The following is a 27,879-nucleotide window of genomic DNA, read 5'->3' on the forward strand; positions in this document are numbered from 1 at the left end:
ACAAAGGTTAAATTATTAAAAAAAATTTAAAAGGTGGATTATTAACAAGTAATGAAAAATAAGTTGGATTATTATAAAGAAGAACAAGATGAGAGATAACCTGATATAGCTGGTCATTTTCTAAAGGGTCCATTGGCAAAACTGATAGCAAAGGTTGGATTTTTTAAAAAAATTTTAAAAGGGGGGATTATTGGCAGGTAATTGAAAATTGGTTGAATTATTCACAACAATTTTTCCTATTTGATATGGTGCAATAAAATAAATAATCACAGCGGGAGTAACAGTACGAAAATTTTGAAGTTTCAATAATAATAAGAAATGCATTATAATGACAGTGGAAATAACATTTAGAAAATATAACACAATTATATCAAAATTATGTCTTTCCTCACTGCAACCAATACTGATATTAGATAAGCCCACCAAATATTCTATAAAAATTTCAAAAAAATTGAACTCCATATTAAAAAAAACACACTCATAAAACCTAAAATAAATTAGAAAAAAAATGTAAGATTTAAAAATATATCAAAAAAGACTCCAATTTAAATAAAAAAAGGGTTCTAAATTTTTTTAAGACTTATTGAATATCTCACATCTCACGCAAGTAGTAGTGTCTACCTTCTTGACTTCTTGTAATCAACTTGAACACATTTGCTAAATTAGAAAAAGAAAGAGATCCATATTTGATCAATCAAAATAATAACAATAAAAAGCAATTAAAATCTAAATTTCTAAATAAATCATTCACATGCATAGAAGAAAATATGATATCAAAAATTAATAAATAAAAAAATTTAAGAAAATAAAAGAGATAAAAATGTACTAATGCAAGAGATATAGCCCATTCGATTGGTTACATGCTTTACTTCTCTCTTTCGTTTGAATCAACTAAACAAAAAAATCTACATAGAGAGATAATCATGAATAAAAAACTCAATTTTTAGATATGAAAATAGAAGAAAGATAGAAAAATTTTATTAGAAAAAGATAGAAGTAATCTTCCACCACATTATCAAAAAAAAAATCTTTCACCACAGACATCAATGATCGTAACAAAATGTGAGAATTAGTTTAATGAGATAGAGAAAGTCAATAATGCTATAGTAATTAATGCCTTAAATATAGGGATTATTATAGTAGATAATTTAGTATTAAAAGCTATTTGAGGTAATAGCGTATTCAGTACTCTAGTTATTAGGTGGGAACTAAACTCATGAGAAATTGACAGGTGTCCTTAGATGGTCTTTGTTTTAGTATTAGATATGGATAGATTACCTAAAATAATTCAATCTTTTCATAATTTTCCTACAATAATTACACCTATTCATTAAAAAAATAAATTTTTATAAATGTCAAAAAAAATGTTTAAAAAATGTTAAAACTTTTTTAGAATTTTTTATGTAAATTTTAAAAATTTTTCTCTAACTTTATATTAATTTTCAATTTACTTTTTTGGTAAATTACTTATCATAGCAAGTCATCCAAGTACTTAAGTTTACTCTAAGAAAATACCACATAAAGTTGGAATTATTCATGGTTAATCAATTGTTGGGATTATTGTAGGAAAATCATAAAAAAATTGAATTATCCAAGATTTCCTATATTTTATATTCATTTGTAATCTTTATATTAAGTAATTTATTAATTTTTAATTAATGTTTTTATGTAAATTTAGTTATATGTTAAATCATCATTCAATGTCGAACCCTTAATGTATTCAATTGCTTAGCCGCATAAATGCATTTCAATTTTAATTCTAAGTGGCCTATTCTCAAGTTGTCGGTGTATAAGCTAGTGGTAATATTCAAAAAAGCTAGTGGTAGTATTCTATTATCTTTATTCCATATTATTTATTATATTTATAAAAAATCTCACTGCTTTTAATTAAAGTGTAACAAATAATACAAAACGAACCGAAGAATATAGCCGTGAAGTACAACTTGTCTATTAATTGCTCCATTGGTTCACATAAATGTGACTATGTGAGTAATACCATCACATCTATAAAAATATTTAATGTATAGATTATTAATATTTAGCGGTTATAATTATTATCTGAATCATAATGTTATTTAAAATATAGTTTTTTTAGTTTGCAAAACACAACTTAAATGTGAGAGGCCCAAACACCAAAATTTAACATAAAAACTACTTGTCGAACATTATTAATTAAAATTCATAAAAACGTACAAAGTGTAAATATAGAAAATATCTGGGGTGAAGACGAGTACTCCAAAGTCTAAACAATAAGAAGAAAGAACACTACGAGCGTATTAACTGTTAAGTGTTGTCGTTAAAGATTTAAAAGTATCTATTAGTGATTAAATGAGATTAAAAAATTACTTTATACTTCCTCCGTTATGAAATACTCATTACATAACTATTATTGACATTATTTATCGTTTAAATTTATTTAATATATTGCAGCTAATGTGTAAAAAAAATATAACCAAATGGGATCTTGTTTAAATCATCTAATTGCATACTTTCATAATATTAACTTTTTATGATTTTTAAATGAATATAATTTAATATATAAATGATCAAATTAATAACACGTTAAACTGCGTAAAAAGTCAAATGTAGCAAGCATAGTGGAACGGAGAAAGTACATAATATCATTATTCAATTAAGTATCAATTCAAATAGAGTTTAGTAGTGCAATTAGTTGTTTTCATTGTTACAAGTTACAACTTATATTAATTTTCAAATTGTTACAATTTGTAGCGTTTTCCAATATCAGAAGTTTAGGTTCGAGATGATCTAGTACAATATTTTCAACAAATTGTATTCTAACAATTATCCTAACAACTACTTTAATTGCAAAATATAAATTTACAAAGTTAAATATTTAACAACTAAGTCTATATTTATACAACTGTAGTTATCCACAACTGTAATTACTTAGTTAGCTATCAACTATCCATATAGCAATTAAAGATCCAACTCGAATATAAAAATCTAAATCAGATTGTCAATATATTTAGATCAGCTAGTCTCTCGAGAGATCGTCTTTTTGAAAGATATATTTCAAGTCCAACCCATTAAAGATTAATGTCTACTTACCGTATTTTTAATGCATACTTACATTATTCTTAATGTTTACTTACTGTATCCTTAATGCCTACTTTTAATATCTTAAATGTCTACTTACATTATTCTTAATGCCTACTAACAATATTTAAAAATATATATATTAGGCCGGCCTAATTAGCAAATAGTCTCTCAAAGAGACCGTCTCTCGCAAGAATTTGTGTATCTAAATATACAAAATTAATATAAGTGAAGATATTAAATTCAAAAACGCCAAACTACCTTATGCGAAACAGACCCCACCAAAAGAAAAAGTAGACGTTTGTATTTCGGTTAGGACAATAATAACGTCCGTCAGAAATGCAGAAACTAACACCAAAGCAGTGGTGAAAAGTGGAGTACTCCTATTCCATTTCTCCGTGTTTTATTACAGTTGAAGTAAGGAACAACAAACCAAATCTGATTGATTGATATTTAAATTCATCTGAGAGAGCGAAATCCAGCCTAACACACCGACAAATTCTATCCTTTTCCTTTTTTTCTTCTTTCCATTATAAATAAATCCCTAACTTGATTTCGTTTTTCCAATCAAACTCCATTAATTTAGCCTTAATGGGTGAAGCAGAGACTGTCACTGTTACTGTCACTGACATGGTTCCTCAATCTCTGCTTGAAAGACTCAAGGATTACGGACAGGAAGATACTTTTGCTTTTTGGGATGAACTTTCTCCTGATGAGCGTCAACTTCTCGTCAAAGATATCGAGGTTGCTTGATTTTTATTTTTATTTACTTTCTTATTCTGTTCCATTGGATTTTTGATAGTTTGCATGTGATTTGATTGTAATTTTGATGAATTTGATTGATTTGTGTAGAGTTTAGATCTCCCTAGGATCGATCGAATTATACGATGCTCACTTCGATCTCAAGGTTTGTGCATTGTTAATTTGATTTGATTTAATCTTAAATTGATTGATTTGATATTTCCATCAGTTAATTATCAATTAGGTTTTTATATTGGTGCAAATTTCTGGGTAGATAGGATTGCCGGTGGCTGCCATCGAACCTGTATCGGAGAATATGGTGTCTACTGTGGAGGACAGGACGATTGCGGATAGAGAAAGATGGTGGAAGATGGGTTTGAAGGCCATCCACGACGGCAAGTTGGCTGTCCTCCTTTTGTCTGGCGGTCAGGTATTATTATTACTACTAATCAACTGAGCTATCCTCACTCTACGCTAAAGAAAAAATGTAATTGTTGATGGATGAATATTTAATTGGTTGTTGTAGTTATTTACATTATTTGGAAATTAAGCATTGTCGGTGAGTAATTGATTCCGGATCACCAATAATTGGTTGTAGAATCACTTTCTGGTCTTCTGTTGTTAAGTATTGTCAGTGAGCAATGGAAATTGGATCAACTATCAATTATATACAAGTATATTGTAATGTAGGATTACGTTCTGAGGGTAATCATGCTTATACTTTATATTGTTGTCTTTTTTTTGTGTTGACTGTTAGTGAGCTGCCTTTTTGTAGTGCAGTCATGAGTGCCTTTTAATAAATGTAGTGTTTTTGACCAGTTTTAGTAAATCTGGTATATTTAAAAACGTTCTGTTTTGTAAAAAAGGCATTCTGTACCTTTTATTTATCTTTTTCAAATGGGTTAAGCTCTTTGCATTTCTTAGGTATGTATTTTAAGTGCTGAGGCCTGAGAATATGATAAATAAAGGATCTTTTTCCAACTTTACCAAACTTACTGAGGTCCTTTTGTGGTGTTATTTTTTTCTATTATTGAATAAAATCACCGAGTGCTAAACTTTTAGCTGAGTGTTTGTCAAATTTAAGAAAGTTACATCACTGTTGATGCTTATTATTCTCAAAGATGAATGCAGATCAAGTAGGTGTATGTTCTGGGATTCCACTTTGCTGTGGAGAAGAAAAGACACCCAGTAAATGGAGTCAAAAAACTTGTGTTACTTCCTGTACGTTTCGTAACATGAGCTTTGCTCTTTTAGTTGGAACTGAGTTCCGTTTTGCTATCTGTTTCCCTGCTTGTTACCAGAAAAAGTTGGCAGTTAAGAGTGAGGTGACGATTATCTACGAAAATCCAAATATATGATTGGTAGATGATGCAAATTATCAAAAAATTGCTTAAGTAGTAAGCAATGCTGAATCAGTATTGCATCACAAACACCAACATGAGAACTTCTAGCATCTTTTGTAGTAGATAGTTTAATTGATAATTATTGCTAATAGTGATACATTTTCCAGTTTCCATTGGTTTGAGTCCAAAGGATATTTTGTGGTTTAGTTCAAGCATAAACTATCAAATAATGCCTTCACACTAACTTCCCCTTTTTTGTCCTTTTGCTATAAATGTTGATGGCCATCGGTGACTTTTTCTTTTTGGGGAGGGAGGAGGGAGGAGGGGGGCTATGGACTTCACCACCTTTTAAAACCAGCTGTTAATGCTGTAGTCGTATTTGTGACTAAAACTTACAAACTGTGCCTTTTCATTGGTTATAATACCCTATTCTTAAAGTTGCTGGCCTTTCTGTGGTCGAATCTGACTGCAGAGAATAGAAGAGACTTTGGCCATGGATAATGGTGAAGGGAACGAGAGATAAAATGAAGGATGATCCAAGAGGACAAGGTGAGTGAGAAGAGCAATAGAGGCAATGGCGTCCACTTCTACTGGCTGCAGATCAAGGATAAGAAGTGCAAAAGTTGACTTATTATGGCATTGGTGAGGATAAGGGTCTTGAGGTGGTTGTGTTAGTAGAAGGAAAATGGCGTTGGAGAGAGTTAATTTGGAAATAAATGCTTTCCAAGGGGTGGGGTCTGGGAGGGTTAGCTCAATGATTCCCCCCTCAATCCAAGTAACAAAGAAGTGAGGATTTCTGCAGGCTACTTGTTAGCTCCCTGTTATTACAAATCCAGGATGCCTGAATTGAAGAAACATGTCATTTGAGGGACTACCGAACACTTGATATTATATGAAAAATTACAGAGGAAGGGCATCTGATATTAATCTGAAAACAACCACCAGAAGCTTAACTGTCGATGATTTTACGATGATGACATTCTGCAATGATGAAATTGCCGTTGACTTTTATGCAAAGAATGAATATTTTAATGTTCGTCAACCTGAAATGACATGTCTATGTTTTGTGTAACACCCATCTTTCCTATTTGCATATTTTCATTTATTTCTTGTTACAGTCTAGATCTTGTGTTTACAGTTTTCCCTTTGATATTTTGCATTGCTTAGGATCAGTTTTCAACAAAATCGTCTCTCAGACAAGTTTTTAGTAATTCCCCTAAAATTGTGATGCAGGGAACACGGCTTGGAAGCTCAGATCCCAAGGGTTGTTTTAGTAAGTGACAGCACCACGTGCCATCTACTTACTGCAAACACATCATTCAGGCTTACTTTCCTACTAAATATTCTTGAATATTGCTTCCAAGTTTTGGTTTGTTTTATACGTCTTTTTTCCTGGATAATGCTTATTTTAAATGAATTTGATATAAAAACTGTTACAACTTTACTTATGATGAAACGGAAAAAGTTAACTTCTGTTTTTACAGCCTATGGAGGTCTTTGCAGTATGGTGGTCATGTGAGATCTCTAGAAAATGATCTTGATTCTGCACTCCACGCTGCTGAGTGTGCTTAAAAATTAAGAGTCTATGTGTTCATGGTCAAAACAGCTTTTTGAGCACAATGACATGACTAGTTCCTTTCCGTCTTTCTCTTTAAATCACAGAACATAGTGAACATTTTCGCGATCATTAACTGTGTACCTGTGGACCCTATTTTCTTTGGTTTTCTTATGTAATGTGCATTGCAACTTTGGTTTCAGATATTGGACTGCCTTCAGGAAAATCACTCTTCCAACTTCAGGCAGAGCGAATTATGTGCGTTCAAAGATTAGCAGCTCAATTTATGAGTGAGGGTAAGATACTTTATAGTCGCAAGTAACATGAGTTTGTTTCAACTTTCATACCATCCTGATTGCTTTTCTATCTGGACCCTGCAGGGTCAGCAACTGTTGTACCAATTCACTGGTACATAATGACAAGCCCTTTTACGGACGAAGCAACACGCAAATTTTTTGAAAGTCGTAAATATTTTGGCCTTGAAGCTGATCAAGTATGAGTTATGATTTTATCTTTGATAAATCTTCTTTATATATTTAGAGGCATGGAATGGTTTTTCACTTATATGTGATGTGTATCCTCAATGTAGGTGACTTTCTTTCAGCAGGGCACAATACCCTGTATTTCAAAGGATGGAAGATTCATCATGGATTCTCCATACAAAGTGTGTTTTCTTTTCATCTTGCCTTAGGAGTTTGATTCGTGTTGTGTATTGTTAGCATTAGTAATGTGTGTAGGGCCCAATATGAATGCCTTTAAATTTGATCAGAAAAAAACCTTCCCATAGAGGAGATTATTTAAGAGCTCCTGCTTTTGATTTTCATTGGTAAACTAAATTGAATAATACTGTTATGTATCTCTTATTCACAAGGACAAAGAGGGTAAAATCTTGGAATATGGACTTAGATTATGAAAATGAAAAGTAACACTATGTGGGTCATAGTCTAAGAACTAAGTGCAATAATTTGGCACAAAGCAAGGCTTAATGGACTAAAAAGAGACCTTTCAAAGGTTGAGTTCAATGTTATTATTTAATCATCTGAAGATCACTCTTGCCTTAATTATTATTGTACATAAGTTATAAGATGCCCAAAATAGGAAAATATTTCCAAGATAGACTATGCCAAAGGCAAAAGGGGGCCATTCTATTATTTTGATTTTAACTTCGGAATAATTGTGTGCATATCGGGCACATTGTCTTCAAAAGGACCTTCTCTCTATCCCTCACGCTGGACCCAAGTTCGCTCTGGATTTTTTCTAGTGAAAATAATTAAATGAAATTAATTTGTACAGATGGCAACACGTTGTACTTGAATTAGATCTTTGCAGATTTAAATCTAATCCAATTGACAGTGTGACTCAGAAAATCTGCATCTAAATCTAAAACCACCTCCAATAAATTTGGATTTGACCAGATGTGATTCCATAGGTTTTAGTTCTTTCTTAAAATTTCTAACTGTTCTTTTTAGAGGGGAAAAAACCTAGTTAACAATGTATATATCATGATTTACTTAACCTTTAGTTATATAAATCTAACAGAAGTACCACAAACACATAGTTGAACATATGAGGCTCACACATTGTCACCATTTGTCTTGTTAATTACGCCACCATTATGCATTTAATGGGTAGTGTACAGTGAACTGGGGCCTTTGGGGATTAACTAATCTTGTGTAACTCTTTGTATGGTGCACTTCCAATTTTTTTTTTGTTAGATCAATGATTCCCCTTTCAATAAATTAAGTCCAAACTTAGGAAATAGGAATGACAATTACTTTTTTTCAACTTATTATTTTTTGATGCTCGCCTCATACATATGATAGACGAAAAGGGAGGGATTATTTCATAGCTTAGTAGGTGACCAAGTGCATTTGATGTTTAAACCCCTCATTAACTTCCCACACAAACAATGTGGAACAAGTCTCATTTCTTGTTAGATTTATGGTTCAATTGTTTAATGTCAGGTTGCAAAGGCACCAGATGGGAATGGAGGAGTTTATACAGGTATGGTGCTGTCTGTCTTTTTTGAATAATGAATCTAGTTGATATGTCTGATTACTGTTGTCATATTGGTCAGCTCTAAAGTCCTCCAGACTGTTAGAAGATATGGCTGCACGAGGAATTAAGTACATAGATTGTTATGGTGTGGATAATGCACTTGTAAGTTGTTTTTTTCAATCTGCTCTTTTCCTGGTTTATTTTCATTTGACTTATAGAGATATGTTAATGGTAATAGGTTCGGGTTGCTGATCCCACTTTCTTGGGTTACTTCATTGATAAAAGTGTTGCAGCCGCTGCAAAAGTTGTAAAGAAGGTAATCAGAATACATATCAAAGGGTATTATAAATTGTTGTTTTGTAATTCAACTTTTTGGTAGAAAGCTTTGTCGTTGTTGTTTTTTTTAATACCTCTTTCGCCATTATTCCCCCTCTTCGCCTCCTTACTATTGTCTTCTGTTCCTTCAAAACATTCTTTGGGAGACTGCAGTGTGTCGAAATTGCGTCACTACATGACGATTACGAGATTCTGTCATTTCGATTTTCCATTTATCCTATTTCCAATGTTACACTTCAAATCATTATGTCTTATTGACATGTATTTTATGTTCAGGCCTATCCACAAGAGAAAGTTGGTGTCTTTGTACAGCGAGGAAAGGGTGGCCCTCTTGATGTGGTTGAATACAGTGAGCTAGATCCTTCACTGGCCAGTGCTGTTAATCAGGCAACTGGACGTCTTCGCTTTTGCTGGAGTAATGTATAACTGCTTTTTCTCTTATGTTTGTTCATTAAAGCATAGTAACCTAACATTAATGTGCCATATGTCTGATAATCTGAATTCGGTCCATCTTCACCCGCTAGCTTCTTTTATATGGGTAGTTGATGAGGTTACATCTATCTAGACATTACAAGACTTAATGGGGGTACTCATATTGTCTTCAAATTTAACGTGTATAATCACGAACTGGTTTAGGGGGGGATTTTATAGTGCTAAGCCCTATTATAACAATTTTAACGAAATTTGATTTTACAAACCTTAAATTATAAATTTGATTTCGTTGGAAGTTACTTATGACCAAATATTAATTTCTTTCAAAATTCCTTATTTTTTTAAGAATCATTTGTTATTTTTGAATAAAGTATAAGCAATATAATAACTCTTTACTCCCTTTGTCCCGTTGACATTGCGACGTTTGAGCTCAAAAGCTCTCACGTAAAAATGCGCACAAATTCAATGGGACTAATGAGTTTCTAACAAAAAAACCCATTCATATTTCATGTTACTTAAATTAACACGTGAGATTGCGTAGCCATAGTGGTTGGCTTTATAGAATTCCTCCTAGTTTATGTGACGCAAGTACTTTGTTCATTCAATTTGTTATGTAAGGAGGCACACCCTTTTTGACACAAGTTATTGGAAACTGATCAGAGTGTTATGTAAGGAGGCACACCTTTCCTCTAAAATATGTTTTCTTTTTTAAAGTTCACCTTTCCTTCTAAAGTGTAATTAGATGATGTCTCATAAAATATTTTCATATTACTTTCAGGTTTGCTTGCATATGTTCAGCTTGGATTTTTTGAATTCTGTAGCCAATGGACTGGAGAAAGATAGCATGTAAGTAAAAAATATGTTGACCTTTCTTTTTATAAAATCAGATCTGTTTGAATTCTGATATAGAAAATTCCATTAATTTGTGTACTCTTGTAATAGAATATTAAATGCAGCTCTTTTCTTGAATTCAGAATTTAGAATTTCAATAAAATTTGATTTTATGGCTTGCCCTGCATTTTTCTGGTTTGATTTAATATCAATATTTTCCTTTCATTAAACTTTGTTAAAGTGTGATTTTTTAAGAATAAGAACATCTTCAATTGAATCTTGTATGAGTTTTGTAGGAAAACCGAAAAAAACATGAAAGTGTTATGGAGTTTGAATTTGAATTTGAATTTGAATCACCTTTCTAAGGAAACAGTTGGAGATTTGAACCATTGGAGTAGACTAAAGTAACACACTAATATGTTATTGAAGCCCCCTGGACTTCATAAGATATCTAGATTAGTTCCTTTGTGATCACGTTGGAACTTGACGTTTGGCTCACCAAGAAACCAACATGCCTTGTTTCCAGTTTTCATATAGAGCTTTCACACATTTTCTAGGCTCATTAGTTTTTCTTAAAAAATTATTTAATTGATAGAAGAGAAGATAATTTTAAACGGAGTAGAAATAATCAGATATGGAGCTGATACCTGCATGCGTAAGTGTACTGGTGAATACAATTTTTCAAGTCAAACAACTGTAGTTAAATTGTGCTCATTTAACAACTTGGGATGGTGAAATATTAATATAAAGAGTAATTGCTAAGATGGTGAAACATAAAAACAGAACGAGGTTGGCATAGAGAATGAATCTAAAACAAGCTGCATTTCTAGTCCTTTTGAATCTGAGTTTGATTGATGCCTTTGGACTGTGTTCATGGTTTGAGCAGTGGTGTATGCTTTTGATTTATCATTATAGTTGCAAATGTCCTATCCAAGTTGAGAATTTATAGTTGAATTATTTTCAATGTAATTTGGCCGCAGTTATCATTTGGCAGAGAAGAAAATACCTTCAGCTAATGGTTACACGATGGGATTGAAGCTAGAACAATTCATATTTGATGCCTTTTCATATTCTCCTTCCACTGCTCTCTTTGAGGTGATCTTTGCCCATCTGTTTCCTTTTCTCAAATAGATATCTTCCTACGATTGAGAATATGATATCCATTCTTTACATTCTCAGGTCTTAAGAGAAGAAGAATTTGCTCCTGTAAAAAACGCAAACGGAGCTAATTATGACACACCTGATAGTGCAAGGCTGCTTCTTCTTCGTCTTCACGCTCGATGGGTGATTGCTGCTGGTGGTTTCTTAACTCATTCAGTACCTATATATTCCACTGGTAATATCAATTTCACCTATTTCATTATAATAATTGTTCCATCAAATAAATGCTGATGGGGATAACAAGTCCTAAAATGCGTATTCATTTTAGAAATTCTTTACTAAATCCAATAGTCTACGTAGGATTTGAGAAGTGGCTGCTTTGCCATGTTTAACACTACGTTTGGTTAATAATTTTGAATGGAAAGGAAAAGAAAAAGAAAGGAGAAGGAAAGGAAAGGAAAGGAAAGGTAGGGGATAATAAAAAAACTTCCCCTTTGTTTGTTTAAGAGGGAAAGGAAGGAAGAGATAGAGAAATATCATTTTCCTTCGTAATCTTTCCACTTGAGGAGAGATTTTGTCATTAACGAAATTAAAAGAAGTAATCCCTTTAAATCCCTTCCTTCGAAATCCCTCCCCTCCAAATTTATAATCCAAACAAAGGAAATTGAATCCTTCCCTTTCCTTTACTTCCAAATCCTTCTATCCAAACAAAGTGTAAGTGTAACATGACATCACTATGCAGTACCAGGCACACCATGAGTCCTCTCGTTTTTTGGAATGTAGACCAACACCAGCTGCAACCCGAGCCATTGAATCTACCATGTTCTTAATTTCCCTATAACCATCTACTTTATACAAACAAAGCTAAAAACTTAACAGCATGGTTCAGTAACAGTTTTCAAGTTTCTGTCAGAAACTAGGTGTTACCCTATTAGAAACAATATGACTTTGTGACTAACCATAGAAAATCAAGAACGGAATTTAGAGATTACTTAGGCCATAACTCTCTGTTTCCTATACAAGGAAAATTCTAAGTTTTAAAATCAAGGATTCAGGGTTGATACCTTTGCTACAGTGGTTTTGAAGATATAAACGTGTTGCACGTTCCTGGTTCTAAATCAAACCTGGAAACCTAGTGAAATTTTGCCTATAAATTCGATAACTCAGTGCCTCAGTGGCATTACATTGTTCAAACGCCCCCCCCCCCCCCCCCCAAATAAAAGAAGGTGGTTGGCTTTTTCAGCATTTTACATTGATCCACCTTATATACTTTTCCCCTTCAGCATTTTACATTAATTCCAAGGGTTAAAATAATGAGCTACTACTCCTACTAGTACTTATTGAGAACTTTTTTGCCTCTTGTATTCAGGTGTAGAAGTTTCTCCATTAGTCTCTTATATGGGGGAAAATCTAGAAGCTATTTGCCGCGGAAGAACCTTCCATGCACCATGCGAGATCACATTTTAACTTTTCTATTTGTAAATCATGTAATATGAGATATTAGAAGCATTGTATTCATATACGCATTTTTCTCATCGATTGTTCGAATCGCTATGAAGATCTGTGTTTGTTCGGCTGCTTTGACTTATCATAATCAGTGAGCTTTTTCAATGCATAGGTTTTAATGTATATTGTTACTTTCAAGAGATGGAATAAAAGTTTGTACTTCTGTTATTCAGACGATGCAACACTTATTTTGTTGGAATTTTGAAAATAGTTGCAACAAACCAATGATTTATAGTACTTTGGTATCGAATTGTAATGAACATATTAAAATGATTTATTAAACGATGTGCACTTTTTATTGAAATAGATAAGATTAATTACAAAAAAAGCACAAAATAAGAGCAAAATCAACTTATTTTCAAATATAAGCGTCTTCAGTTCTAGAGTTCAGGTTCGGTGTTGTTCGCAATTAGTTATTGTGAATAGAGGCAAATTGGTCAAAAAAAATCAACCAAGCTGTTTTCACTTACTAAGTGCGAACAGAGGAAAACCTGGTCAAACAGGGACAACACCCTATTCGCAGTTACTAACTGCGAACAGGAGGTTGATCCTGTTTGACCAAGCTCCTGTGTTCGCACTTAGAGAGAAGATGTTGTATTTAGGAACATATATATTCGCACTTACTAACTGCGAACAAGTGATTTAGTCAAAAAAAGCCAACAACCCTGTTCGCAGTTAGTAAGTGCGAACAAAGTCTTTGGCTTTTTTTTGAATCAAACCACTTTTTCGCAGTTAGTAAGTGCGAACAGACCCATACCTCAAGTTTAGGATTTAGGCGCTAATATTTGGAAATAAATTGATTTTGCTCTTATTTGGTGCTTTTTTTTATAATTTATCTTATTCATTTCAAAGTTCCTTTTTTATTCTTATGAAGGTATTTGTTACCAAGTATTGATCAATTCAAAACAACTTCTTTGTTATCAGTAATAATAGCCATGTTGCATTGTATACAATCGACCCCTTCAAACCCCTCCCAAATTTCAGTCATTTAGTGACGCTGAGGTAATGAAATATTATAATACTCCCTCCGTTCTCTAATGTTCTTCCCATTTGGAATACTTCACTTTCAGGAGAGAAAATTTAATTAATGTTTTTGACACATATTTAGAAGATAAAATATATTCATGTGAGATATCATTAGATTCGCCTTAATGTATACTTTTTAATTATATATATTTTTATAATTTTTTATTTTGTATATTTAGAGATATTGAGGTTTAAAATTTACATTGAAAACTGTGCAAAAAATAAATAAGAAGAACAAAAAGAAATTGAGGGAGTAAAACGTTAAGGTCAATTTATGTTGTATTAAAAAATATACTCCCATGATTTTAAATAAGATTGTGGATTCAATAATACCATTCATGCTTTTTTTTTTTTTCTTAAGTGACAAATAATTGTAGTATAATATTAATTACAATAACCATTTCCCCCCATCCCTCTCTCTTCATTTCATTTATCGCTATCTTTCTCATCATCACAACATTTTTTTTTTTGAATATTTGCATATTCTCTTAAAATATTAATTTCTTTGTGATTTGAATTAGACTCAATTACCCTTTGTAGATGAGAGTTGAGATAAAATGAGTGCAGATACGAAGAAATTAAAATAGCAATTGCTATGTGAACATATCTTTAAAGAAACATAATCATGTAAAGTCATTCTTTGTGCCCTAGGAACATACTCCCTCTTACATATGGACAAGTTAGTATGTACCATTGGTATCGTCGTCATCATCATTGTATCCAGTGTATTCCGCTTATAGAAACAATTAAAGTGTTCCCAAAAAAAAGTAAAACCAAGGAAAAGAAGAATTTGGTGATAGTATTCCTTTATCATCAATCAGTACAAGGAATCTGCAAAATAAAAGGATATAGAAAACAATAGATCTTGTTATTTCTTCTTTTAACATATCAGTGAAAAAAATCTCAAATAAATTTTAATATTATAATTAAAATGCACCATTCCCCCCCCCCCCCCCCCCCCCGAAAAAGCTAGCATTATTAGAAGAAATGGTGCATTCAAAAATTACGGTAAGTATAGCTACTCACAAAAGGACTCATATGTTCTCCATCTAATCCTTCATCTTTTTATACCTCTAAATAACCTGTAATCCACATATATTCATCTATATGTACAATGTCTAAGAGAAGCGAAAACTCTTTCTCTATCCTACTTCCTTTGTCTTTTGCTACAAGTATAATTTGTGAGCAAACTAAGAAACTTTTAATGAGGAAATGAGAGAAATGTGGAGTTAAGATAAAAAGATTTAATATGTGAATAAAAAGGAAAAGTTAGCAAAATCTGTGGGATAGGAGGAACTTAAAGCCAATTTCCCAGATAGACCTGGAAAAATGCAACCAATAACTTCAACTTAGCGACCCAAAAACTTTTTCTCCTGATCACGAGAGTAGCCATGAAAACTAAGTTGCCGTTCACGAACGAGACAAGGGGTAGCGTGTCATTTCTATAATTAAAAACCTCTTGTGATCCACTTCATACGACAAGACTGGCCGATGATTGCAATTTTTGGGAATTGTTGCTCAGAATTGAGCGATCAACCTCTTTCAGTTTACCACCTTCTAGGAGGAGGACCCTCTCAGCCATTAGAACAGTTTCGAGCCGGTGAGCAATGACCAAAACCTGCAAAAACAATCACTTTTTTATAATAGGGTCATGCAAATTAACATTCATAAATATGTTACCACACCATTGCTGTCAAGTGACTCTTACCTAAACTCCCACCTAGACAGGAGCAATATGGGAGTAAAAACATTGACCCAGATAAATCAGATGCTCAAGAGCAAAGACATACTGCACAGAATGGGTTCAGGAACTCACAACTTTGCTGCAGGGAATTACCCATACATAGAGCTAGAGGTGGCCACCAAGCGATTCGGGGAACAGGCCGGTTTGATCAGACAATAACAGTGACTGGCCTGGCTCGGTCTAACACCAGTTCCGGACTGGTCATTTTTTAAAATTTAAAAAAAAAGAAAATAAATATAAAATTAAACCTAGATATAGAATTCTCAAATCACTGATTTCAACTTCCCAGACATGCCGTGCACTCCTCATCTTCTTCTACCTCCATCAATGACTCCATCCCTCTTTCTCATGCAACGACAGTATTCCTTACTCCTCGGTCTACAGCTTCTTCCTCTACCCTCCTCAGTCCTCCCTCCTCTCATTTCTCCTCCTCCATCCCATCTTTTTAAAATCACTGTTCAAGACTTATGAAATATGAGCAAAGTAGGGGTGTGTGTTCATTAGGTCATCAAGTCGATATCGGGTCAGATTAAAATAGGATCTTGTGTCCACATTGGTTTTTACAATATTGCAAATCCATTTAGAAGACCGGAAGTCAGATTCAGTTAAAAAATTGGGTAAATTTCGGATCATCAGGTCTATATTAGACATCTCTAGAGTAAAGGAAAATAATATTAGAATAGAAGGTTGACATATAATTCAAAAGGGAACCTGAAGTAGGAAGCTTAGAGTCGTGATTGTTAAAGCTAATTACTTCCTTGACGATCATCTTCTTTGATAGTAAATGAATTTTTTGAGGTTCTCACAATCATCAAGTTCTTTCATAGTAAATGATTTACTGCTTTGAAATTGTTACAAACATGTGCACAGTTTGAATATCAAGTAAAAATAAAGTAGAGGCAAATGTGAATTTCAATGAGAATTCTTATTTGCAGTTTTGGCTTGAATCTGAGATCTGGTATATATATACTGTTAGGAGCAAAAGTAAAAGACACAAGCTCACAAGAAAGCTTGAAGAAATAAATTAGCAGACAATTGAATGATCTAATAACAAAACATATCATATGATGAAATTCCAACACCAAATTAAAGTAAGGGGTGCATACAAGAATGTTAAACTAGTTTAAAGGAAAAAAGTACTCACGGTATGATTTTTCATCACACGCTCCACAGCTTGTCGCACCAATAGCTCAGACCTGCTATCCAGAGCAGAAGTCGCTTCATCCATAACCAAAATTGAGGAATCTTGGTAAATTGCTCTAGCTATTGCAAGCCTGCATTGGGGCCATAATAAAGCAACAGGTCATCAGCCACACAGGTAGTCCAAACATCACGAGTCACACTTTTATTTCAGTCATCAATGACAAGTCGACAACGCCAATGTGGGATACGGAACAATAAAATAGTGATAGGTACCAATTTCAATAACCAATTTCTATGAAATTGATGTGGGGATATATTGGATATTGCACCAGATTGTCAGAAGATTGGCTTGGCAAAGAAGGCAGAAAAGTTTACAGTAAAAAGAAACTTAGCTTATTAGTATAGTGCTTAAATTAGCCTATAGGAGAGAGGAAATAATCAAGGAATAGAGAAACTAGTCACAAGTTGAGGTTTTCATTAGGGTATTCGCAACAAGTTTCGGATTTGATATTTTGGGTCGAGGCTTTTTCAGGTTTTTACATGTGGCTAGTCAGGGTGCTGATTTGTTTTGAATATACGTCTTTTTTGTTGGTCTGGGTGATTATCAGGGTTCGGGTCAATTGGGTCCATATAAAACAGCTCTTATCAGAAGTTGTCCTCAGTGGACAGCAGCGTAATGTGGTTTTCACTATAGCTACTAATTAAAAACTATTTTTTTGCTGCAATTCATTCAGATTACCATCTATTGTATCTTGGTTCTAGTCATGGATTGGATATAGGGGTAAAATGGGAATTTTAATATTAGTTAGTTATGAAGTATATTCTAGAAGAGGATTGTTCTAGAGAAGGGAAAACTAGTATAAATAAGAAAGGGAATGAAAAATCATCAGAAATTTGATATACATTTTATGTTAGTCTTTTACTCATTTTTGGAGAGTTGCAAGCCTCTCAAATCCTTGTATCTATCCATTATAGTAGTTCTTGAATTGCACTAATACAACCTTTACATTTCAATATATAACATACGTTTCTTACAATTTCTCTACAATTAGTTAATATCTGTCGGTGCTCTAATTTTCTGCTACAATGGAGTTTCCAGTCCATTACAATAGTCATCCCAGGAGGAGAAAGGGATTCTTACAATCTGGTCATAATTTAAACTATAACGATCTAAGGTAACTTATAACTAGCAATCAACGAATAAACTCGAAGCTTACAACAACAATTAATGAAACATTAATGTATTTCAAGTAGTACTAGAGAAGGTCGGTCGGTCCAATGGGGCAGGTCGGTCCAATGGGCTACAGGATAGGTTGTAATTTAATGGCTTTTGGTGAGGCGGGTCATTATTGGGCTTAAAAGGGTCAGTGAATAGGCGGGTTGCAGGGCAATAATGGGCCATAGACCCACAACTCACATATAGAGGTACATTTACTGTTGTTTAACTTCATTCATGATTTTTCCTTTTCTAACTCAACATCAAATTTTCCTCAACCTCATATACTCTTCAAAGTCGCCTATCTCTACAACAATTTGAAAGGTGAAACTGATTTTGAAAGGTGAATAACCTAACCTTTATCCTCCGTGAAAAAACTATAAAATTTTCTCATTCAACTGCATCTTTCCTATACTTGTTCAAGCCTCTATTAAATTCAAAATTCTCTAGCCTACATCTTCTCTTTTGCAAACCCTAATTAATCAGCACCAACATCAAAATTCTTATTTATCTTTTTTAGTTGTATAATTGAATCAACCTATCGAAGTCTATAAACTAAATAAGCAATGAAATTATTCTATTGATTTCGTCATTTGAATTTTGATGATCAAGAATGATTGAAGCTTTTAGTAAGAGTTGAGGTGTGGTGTCATGGTGTGGTGTAGTGCGGTGAGGTGAGTACTGAATTTTTTCCATAATCATCTCAAAAGGACTGAAGAATTCATAATTTAATATAAAAACTAAGTAAATGATAGAGAAAAGGGATAAGTTCACGTTTAATAAGAGGAGAGATGAGGGAGATATACTGTTATTTTCTGGTTTCATCTATGGAAATTTGCGATTAGTGCTGCATAATAATTAGTAAGTACATTGATCTAGCAATTAAAATTTGCCCATTATTGACCCGCAGCCCGCACGGCAACCCGTGTGCCCTGCACTCGCTAAGATATACACCTGACCCGCTCCGTATTCAACGTGGCAAAAACCTGCCCCGCCCCACCCATTAACCAGGTCTAGTTGCAAACGAATGGTGCAGCAAATGCACCTAACCTTAGTGTGATACACTGGTGAACCTAAGTGTAAAACAGAAGTACATAGACAGGTAACAACAAAAAGAGAAATATCATTATATCCACTTGTATCTTAAGGGTACATGCCACACAGCCAGACAAGAGCTCTCTAAAAGAGCAACATATGTCTAAAGAGTTCTCCATCATTTGATATAACAAAAGTAGCATACAAATTTGCTCATTTGATTTTGAATTGAGCGAGGAACAGTAACGAGTAAATCAAAGTACATATGCCCTGCTAGTTTCTTCTCCTCACTGGCATGGAATTTCTTAAGCCAATATTAGTACACATTATACTCTACTATTCTGATCAAATGTCTCATTTCCTCTTTGACATATTCACATCAAAATGTCTCATTTTCTTATTTCGTAACCTTTTTCTTTACTTATATCCTTATGGGACCCAATTATATAAGCAATTGCCATTGAATTATCATTTTGCCCCTTACTTTTTCCCTTACTCGCTCGTCCTACGTGGTCTCCCCCCCTTTTTCTTAAAATTGGTGCCAAATCAAATGAGACATTTGATTAGAATAGGAGGGAGTATTTTCTTTGACAACGCTAGCGATGAGCTTCCGGTGGCTATTTCAGGTTAAGCTTTCCTAACATAATTTAAATACGTTTGGTCCAACCTACCTTACACAAAGAACACTTCTATTACTTTAGAAATAAGCAACATAAACATAATTTGATTACTCTTGAACTAACCTTTGCTTTTGGCCCCCACTTAATGTTGAACCTCTTGATCCAATATTCGTTTCGTACCCTCTAGGAAGCAAACTGATGAATTCATCAGCATTTGCAGTTTTTGCGGCAAGCTTAACTTTCTCCAAGTCAATTCCTTTTATCAAATCTCGGTAGCCAATATTCTCAGCAATTGTTCCTGAAAACAGCATCTAGTGCAAATCCATGTAAATGAAAAAAGAAAAATAATGAAAAAGACAACACAGCCTTTAATCCCAAAACTAAAAGAAAAATGTAAGTTCATTTCAAAATATCTGCAAGAAGAACAATTCTCAATCAACATTAATCTGGCTAAAGGCGTAAAATTGGGAATTTTTTTCATAATTAGAAATGAAGTGAAAGGAGGGAGGAGGAATCAAGGTTGTTAGAATCGGGATTCTACTTTGGAGTGGGAGCAAACCTTAGGTGTTAGGATCGGATCGCAAAATCAAATCGTAGAATGGACTGATGCTACAAATTAGCAAATTAAAATATTATAGATGGTTATATTTATTGTTCAGGCTTTAATAATGTAAAAGCACACTTTAAGTCATTTTTTGTATAAAATTGTTGCCATAATGTACAAAATACTTATTTATTACTTATAATTCATGGTTAATTTCATCTCTTTTTTACAAAAATTAATATTAATATTACATATATTGTATATGATTATGTTCCATCAAAATATATCAACTATCAAGTCCATATTACTTAAACATTGAAGATATGAATGTCAAAGGCTGACAGCCCAATTAGAAAACAACACAAAACAAAAACAACCTCCAAACTTAAGCATAAGAGATACAAGGCTAAGTTTCAAAAAAAGGAGATACAAGGCTAACAAACTGAACCCGGCACTGCAGCACATCAGAAATAAGTAGTTATCATTTAGCTGTTGGAAGATGAAACCAGAAGCTATTAGAAAAAGAAACCAGAAATATCAAACAAAAGAAGCTAGCAGCAACAAGGAGCCATCAACAACAGGGAGAATCACAAAAACGTGAAGAAAAGAAAGATGAAGTCAATGGAAAAACTGAAAATCAATTAAAAAAAGTACATAATCAAAGCAATTTACGAAAACTCAAATGGCGAAAAAATGCCTAGTTTTAATTAAAATCAATACAATAACAAACAACAATGTTAGAGCCTTAATCCAAAAAGAATGAAATCGGCTACTTGAACCAATAAATCTATTCCAATGGTCGTCCACATGGATTCTTCTGCTCTATTCATTCTAATTTTCTACTATCTCAATTTGTAAGTCTAGGTCATTCATATCAGTTTCCACTCAGGTCCTCCAAGTCATCTTCGGTCTTCCTCGCCCTCTTTTAAAGTCTTCCAAGCTCCAACTTTCTATCTTCATTACCGGTTCGCTAATATCTCGTTTTTGCACCTGGCCAAACTATCTTAAACGATTCTCTTCCATCTATTCCTTAATATTTGCAACTCCTTATTCCTTTCTTATATTTTCATTTTGAATTCTATATCTCAAGGTATGCTCACTCATCTGTCGAAGCATTCACATTTTTACAACTATCAATCTAGTATATGGTCCTTACTAAAAGCCCAACATTCCGATCCATGTAGTAGCGTCGGCCAAATGGTCGTTCGATAAAATGGCAATTGAAAAATTAATTTCAACCTCAGAAAATGGAAGAAATGGTTGTCAGAAAAATTAAGTTCAACAAAAATCTCTCAAATTAGAGTGTACAGTACTACAATTCCTAAACATCATGAAGCTGACGAGAAGAAACCTGAATCGCAGAGTGTCCCTACTCCCTACTTTGAAACAAGTAGGTTTAAAAACAGTAGTTTAATCATAACATACAGCCTGGGTTTAACTCATTTATGATAAACATAAGAGCCTTTATTGTAGTAGGTAGAAGTAGCGATTGGTTGTTTGTTCAAGTTACATGGTTTTCAAGTTTGTTGCCAACTACTTCTTTCGTCCCAAATTAATTCATACATATTCCTTCCCTGGTCTTTTCCATTTAATAATGTCTCCTTTTATGGCAGGTTTCTCTAACAATAACTCTAAAACCTAGCCGACTTCAATGCATTGACACTAGTTAATCTAATAACAACTACTGTAATACATTTATTGTACGTTTGTATCCAACCCTAACTCTTGAACCATCAATCCTAGACTTCAAATAGTTGACCCAAAACCTTTGCGCATCAATACACAAGAGTAATTATTTGAATATGGAACATAAATTAATTTAGTCAAATTACTTTTCATGTCCAACCAAAATAGGGTAGTCAGTATGGGTCTGGTCATACATGAAGGTTTAGCTGTAAATTATGAGTATTATATGCTGAAGAAAAGACATTAGTAATAAGTGGTATTTAATACTCACAATATCTTGGGAGACAATAGCAACATGACTCCGCAAACTTTCCAACCGAAAACTTCGAATATCAAGTCCGTCAATTAGTATATAACCTACAAAATGGAAATTGAAACAACAATAACATCTAGTTGGTTGGACCACAATGTGAGCTTCCAAAACCCAATAACAGAATTTTGATGTCCAGAAAAGCTATTTTCTTATGGAAGGAAAGGGAGCATGTTGATGTGTAACTCACCATGCAAGGGATCATAAAGACGAAGAAGAAGTTTAGCCAATGTTGTCTTTCCTCCTCCTGATGGGCCCACAAGAGCAACAATCTCACCAGCTTTTATGTGGAGATCAATCCCATTCAAGACAAAGGGTAAGCCATCTCTATATTGAAATGAAATATCACAGAATGTCACCTCTCCTCTGATGGAATCTACATCTATAGCATCCGATCTCTCAACCACCTATGTATTTAAGAACAATACTGAGAAGCTAGATCATTTCCCTCTTGGACATATGAAATGTAAAGGACTAAAATTAAGTAAGTAATAGTTGATATTAGAAACTGTAAGGTATAGCCTAAAATGAAATGATTAGACGTACTTCAACAACTTAAAAAGGTTTGGGGAAGCATTTATCATTAATGAACGGGGATCTGATCTCTGGCTTAAGAAGGATAAACGAAAAAGGTAATAGCTGAGACATGATGCAATTTGGGATGTAAATCAGTGTGATGTGCAAAAGGAAGTTCGTACTCTTATGAAAACTATAGTCTGTTACATTGACTGACGTCAGTCTCAATTTATACAGTTGAGCTCAATTCATTTAATAATAAAGTGTACTAATATTTTTTTGTCATATTTCAAGATAAATAAGCTCCACATTTAAACTTCTTCGTAGTATTAAGAGGTTACAACATTTTGATTTAAGCCATATGGAAGGAGGAAAAATCTGTAAATTGCTTCCTTTACAAAAATCCTGAACAAGATGCAATGGATTTAAGAAAACACAAGTTATGATACAATTGTATATCAATTGGAAGCTACATCCTTGTTCATCTCATAGAGAGCGAGGTATATATAATGATATTAATCTAGTAAGAAGTATTTACACAATTTTTGCGAATATAGTCAGCAATTAGCTTAAAGGTGTATAAGTAGATGGAAAAATTAATAAATAGCATTCAGATAAGAACTACTTCAAGTGCAGTAGTCATCAACAAAACTGCCACCCAACAGAGACATTTGCTCCAATTAAACTAAATGTCAATCTCCAACTTATGTAATTTTAAAAGAGAAACCTTCAAAGATGAAATCAGGTAGTAAAAGGTATATGTTACTGTCTAAAGAGCGTTGTTGATGGTTATGCTCTTCCGAGGCCCTCTTTAAAAAAATTAAATTGGAAGAAAAATGAATTTGAAGAGAGCAATGTATTGAAGGAAATGCCATACATTAGATCACACCTAGATGCTAATCATTAACTCCATGGTAGCATACAATTTGAGGTAAAAAAAATTTGTCACAGGTTCTGAAGAAGCAAAATGACAAGGGAATTGATAAAAGAAGTTTCTGATTAAAAATCTTTTATATTGAACTAGATTTCTTGCCACAAATACATACTGAGATCGTGAAAGAAACTAAGATAGGCGTAAAACATTCTGGAAACCCTCATACAGAGAGGAACACATTTCATAGCTAGGCAACATATATACTATAAACATAGCCCCATACCTCTTATGAGGAAACCATTGGCACCCCAAGCTCTATAGAGTATTTAGTAATAGTAAAAAAACTCAGAAGAGTAAAAAATCCAAAATGGTCAATACATACCTGAGGTGTGAATCTAGTGAGATCAAACAAACGCTCAATAGCAGGCTCGCCTTGCTTTAACTCATTGTATGCTTTTCCAACACACTACAAGATACTCTTTTGTTCATTATGGAAGCTTGAAACAATTTATTTTTAAGAGAAAGAAAGCAACAAGTGACAGATCTTAGATTAAAAAAGATATTGAGTCATGTAAATTGTAAGCCACAGGATGTACACTGAAACTGTTGCTGCATACATAAAAAGTACAATTTAGCTAGGGTATATAATATAGAGATTTCTCATAAGGAAGATGATTTTCTCGGCATTAAACTACATTGAATTGGATTTGAAGCAAAGTAAATGACAATTTTAAATTCAGTATCTAAACAGAGGCTTACATAAATCTCAAAGAAAAATTTTTTTTTCTCTGCATTGAATTGGTGTTAAGGTGAAAAGTAGCATCCCATTTCCCAAATACCTAATGCCATTAAGTGGCTCCCACTACAACACAAATTAAGGTGGTCGGATGTGCAATTCCTTAACCTTATAATAACAAAAAGGTTATTCTAATTGACCCTTGATAGCAAATTTCATCTATGACTTCACATGTATGAGAAGTTCATATGATTTAGTTAGCCATTAGACTATAAATTTCATGATAAATTGAAAACCAACAAACAATAAAATCATTGGCTACATCGAGAGAGGACATATGTTAAGGTGAAGTAATCTCTAAATAGTGGCTTACTGAGACTACTCAAAGAAAAATTTTTTTCCTCTGCACTAAACGCCAATGTTTTTTATTCTCTCCTCACTCAAAGAGATTGATTGAGACGGACAATGGGCAGGGAGAGGAAAAAAATAAGACCAGAATTATTACTTGAATAGGATCAACTAAGTAGACCAAGGAAGCGACGAACGATATCAAGCTGCAAGTGCTGAAGGATCCCCGAGAGAAAACAAGTGATCCAGCAAAAAAAGTCAGCAAAGCTCCAAAATAAACAGCTTGCACAATTTGAGGAATCAGAGCCTTCATTTTCTTCTTTTTCAATTGCCTAATCAAGTTCACATGTGCAAGTCTCTTGAACCTGATACTTTCAGTCCACTCCATACTGCTAGCTTTCACAAAAAGGATCGATGGGAGGACCTGATCAATACATCAGTCTCCAAGTTCAAAACTGCTAAACGAGCTAATATTGTAATAAGCATTTTCGGGCTGATTCTATATCAATATAATTACCTCATTCAGGTATGTGGAAAGAGCAGCAAAACTCAAATGTGCCTGCCTTGATATCCTTTGAAGTTTTGAACCAAGTAAAGAAATAGCAAGTGCCACTGAAGGAATGACCTTTACTTGACAAGATGTATGCACAAGTTAAGCTATCCAGTCTGTAGTAATTAAAAAGAAAAAAAAAAGAAAAAAAGTAAGTAGGCTAAGATCATTTATTTCTTACCAATGCAGATATCGTGGTCAAAACTGGGCTGATGACCAACATCTGTGCTACCATAGCTGATAGCTGGATAGTGCTAGGAACTATAGACTGGATCAATCATAACAAACGTTACAAGCTTTCATATCGTTTCCTATAGACATCAAAGGTAAATCCGAAACATCTCTTTGCAATCATTTTGTCAAAACAATAGACCCCTGCTCACTAAAGCCCTAATCACAAAACACAAACATGAGCATCATAAAGCCGGTTAACTTAATGACAAAATAAGGTACTCCTATTCAAAATCAAACTGCCATAATCCCTAAATGTTTGCTATAATATCCATTATGGGTTGTACCAAAAAATCAGACATTTCATTTTTTTGCCCAAAAGGTACCAACTTTTTCTCAGTCTCACATTTCTTTCTCTAGTCTGACTTTGCTCTCTTTCTTTACCTACCAACCTTAATGTAGTAGTCAAAGGGAAAAGGGGCAAACATTTGGTAATATAGGGAGTATATGATTGAACAATCCAATTAGACTATTCAATGATCAAACTTCACTTTTCCCTTGGAAAATTTTAAATAAGATTAAGTCTTTGTTGTTCAATGTTGATGCCAGGAAGGTAACTAGCTCTAGTATCTTGACATTTCCAAAAAAGTTCCAATAATAGAGCTCTGAGGGTATCAGCAAACTTCAATGCTCTGCAAAATGCAGATTACTGGAGAACCCTGCTAAGAGAGATAGACTCTTGAGTGGACTTGGGGCACATTAAAGTATGGTGGATCAACCTTAATATTTTAGTGGACTTGTGTAATGAAGAGTGAGAAGTGTGGGTTAATACAGTGGATAGTAAAAGTGAATGGATTAACAGAGCGAAGAGCACTAAAATTAGTTTGCACCAAGTCTATGTTAGACTTTGCCACTAAGTGATTGCCGTGCACTTCTAAAGAGTATAATGTAGTAAGCTTATGAGGCACCGTTAAGTTTGTAATTGATGATAACTTCTCCCATTCACACACAGACACAGAGAAAGGATTTTCAAAGGCAAAAGATACCCAACATTGAACAACAACTAATCAACTAACACTCACTTAAAATCCTAAATGTCCATAATAGGCCTATAATTAGTTCATAAGAAATGATTCTAACCACTTGATAAACCCCAAAAGCTTCCATTCATTATCAAATAAATCACAACTATAAGCACAAGAAAGACAGAAAAATAAGGCTCACGTTGAGAAGAGCAAAAACAGTGTCAGCAACATCTGCAGCTTCAGAAATAATCCGGTGCGGAATATCCCCAGGATCACCACCGCCTTCAAAAAACACTAAATCTCTCTCCAAAACCTTCTCAAAAACATGTACCCTAATTTTATACGCAGAATTGACCGCAGCCTCCAACAAAAACGCTTGCTGCAAGTAATTAGTCACCAATCGAATAACAAAAAACGTAGCAAGTATCACACCGTCACATTTAATAGCATCAAAATCGCACAAAATGGAGGAGATTTTGCCGGCTTTAGGAACAATTTTTGACAGACAAAAGACAGAAACTGCGCTGCATGTCCATCCTTGAAGGATCAATTTCCATTCAGATTGAATATAGGGTTTAATAGATTGGAGAGATGAAAACGAAGAGAAGATCGAATCATTTGAAGAGGAATTTAGGGAAATACATGGTTTTGGAAAAGGTTTTTTTGCGAATTTGAGATTAGTTGTAGTAGAAATTGAATTTCTAGGGTTTAATTTGATGTGATGAAAAGGAATTGAAGTAGAATACTGGAAAAGGTGAGTGAAAGACATAGTTATGGTGGTACTGGTGACTGATGAGTGATTAATAAAAAATTAATACTCGTCTTGTTCAAAAATGTGCGCTTTTATAGCAGAGTGTTGTCATCTTCTCGCGCTTTTTCCGTTTCCCATTTGTTGGACTCCAACTAACATAAAATCTTGAAAAGACCGATTTCTTATAATTTTAAAGTGATTAGTTATATAAATATGTTAATTATATAAATACGTTTCATAGTGTGATGATTTCATACAAGACGAGTTAAAAATAATTAGCAAGTAAAAATCATAATTAGTAGGTCGAGACAGGCAAGGTCAAATGAGCTATCAATTAAGTCTGATTCATTGAGAAATCGACCCTTGTTGAACACTACTAGTTATGATTGAGAAACTCATAGAAATATTCACTATTAATCAAATGTAATACTCCCTCCGATCCTTTAATTTAGTCCCATTTCCTTGGGCACGCATATTAAGGATTGTGTGGGGTCCATATAAAAGGTGGTAGTTGGGTATTTTTAAGTAAGGGTATTTAAGGGTTTATGAGGGTAAATTCGTAATTACGTGTGTGAACTAAGAGTATTTAAGTAAAAAAGGATTGCCAAAAATAGAAATGAGACTAATTCAAAGGTTTTGCCAAATAAGGAAATGAGACTAAATTAAAAGATCAGAGGGAATATT

General features: G+C 33.6%; 2 protein-coding genes across 2 annotated transcripts; one reads left to right on the plus strand and one right to left on the minus strand.

Annotated features, from left to right (window-relative positions):
- Positions 1-3,398: 3,398 nt before the first annotated feature.
- Positions 3,399-13,068, plus strand: LOC130812808 (UDP-N-acetylglucosamine diphosphorylase 1-like). The gene is made up of 15 exons (XM_057678414.1): positions 3,399-3,801; positions 3,910-3,964; positions 4,077-4,228; positions 6,375-6,414; positions 6,900-6,992; positions 7,077-7,189; positions 7,286-7,360; positions 8,661-8,700; positions 8,774-8,856; positions 8,933-9,010; positions 9,307-9,450; positions 10,241-10,308; positions 11,274-11,388; positions 11,473-11,629; positions 12,764-13,068. Exons 1-15 carry the CDS (start codon positions 3,649-3,651, stop codon positions 12,859-12,861), a joined length of 1,464 nt encoding a protein of 487 aa, XP_057534397.1. The 5' UTR covers positions 3,399-3,648; the 3' UTR covers positions 12,862-13,068.
- Positions 13,069-14,884: 1,816 nt separating this feature from the next.
- LOC130812656 (ABC transporter B family member 29, chloroplastic) lies at positions 14,885-27,261 on the minus strand. The gene is made up of 10 exons (XM_057678206.1): positions 26,644-27,261; positions 25,430-25,516; positions 25,216-25,323; positions 24,856-25,122; positions 23,997-24,080; positions 22,415-22,631; positions 22,186-22,271; positions 19,808-19,995; positions 16,815-16,944; positions 14,885-15,544 (listed from the first exon to the last, which is right to left on the minus strand). The coding sequence occupies exons 1-10, from the start codon at positions 27,211-27,213 to the stop codon at positions 15,398-15,400; spliced, it is 1,884 nt and encodes a 627-aa protein (XP_057534189.1). The 5' UTR covers positions 27,214-27,261; the 3' UTR covers positions 14,885-15,397.
- Positions 27,262-27,879: the final 618 nt, after the last annotated feature.

The sequence above is a fragment of the Amaranthus tricolor genome, chromosome 5, assembly GCF_026212465.1.
Source record: "Amaranthus tricolor cultivar Red isolate AtriRed21 chromosome 5, ASM2621246v1, whole genome shotgun sequence".
Taxonomy (NCBI): domain Eukaryota; kingdom Viridiplantae; phylum Streptophyta; class Magnoliopsida; order Caryophyllales; family Amaranthaceae; genus Amaranthus; species Amaranthus tricolor.

Excerpts from the sequence above, each read along its gene's own strand:
- LOC130812808 (XM_057678414.1), top strand. The coding sequence starts at position 3,649 with ATGGGTGAAGCAGAGACTGTCACTGTTACTGTCACTGACATGGTTCCT. Across the intron at positions 3,802-3,909 it reads TTCTCGTCAAAGATATCGAG|AGTTTAGATCTCCCTAGGAT; the intron begins GTTGCTTGATTT and ends TGATTTGTGTAG. Across the intron at positions 8,701-8,773 it reads GAATGGAGGAGTTTATACAG|CTCTAAAGTCCTCCAGACTG; the intron begins GTATGGTGCTGT and ends CATATTGGTCAG.
- LOC130812656 (XM_057678206.1), bottom strand. The coding sequence starts at position 27,213 with ATGTCTTTCACTCACCTTTTCCAGTATTCTACTTCAATTCCTTTTCAT. Across the intron at positions 25,324-25,429 it reads TGACCACGATATCTGCATTG|GTCATTCCTTCAGTGGCACT; the intron begins GTAAGAAATAAA and ends TGTCAAGTAAAG. Across the intron at positions 25,123-25,215 it reads TTTCCACATACCTGAATGAG|GTCCTCCCATCGATCCTTTT; the intron begins GTAATTATATTG and ends TGTATTGATCAG.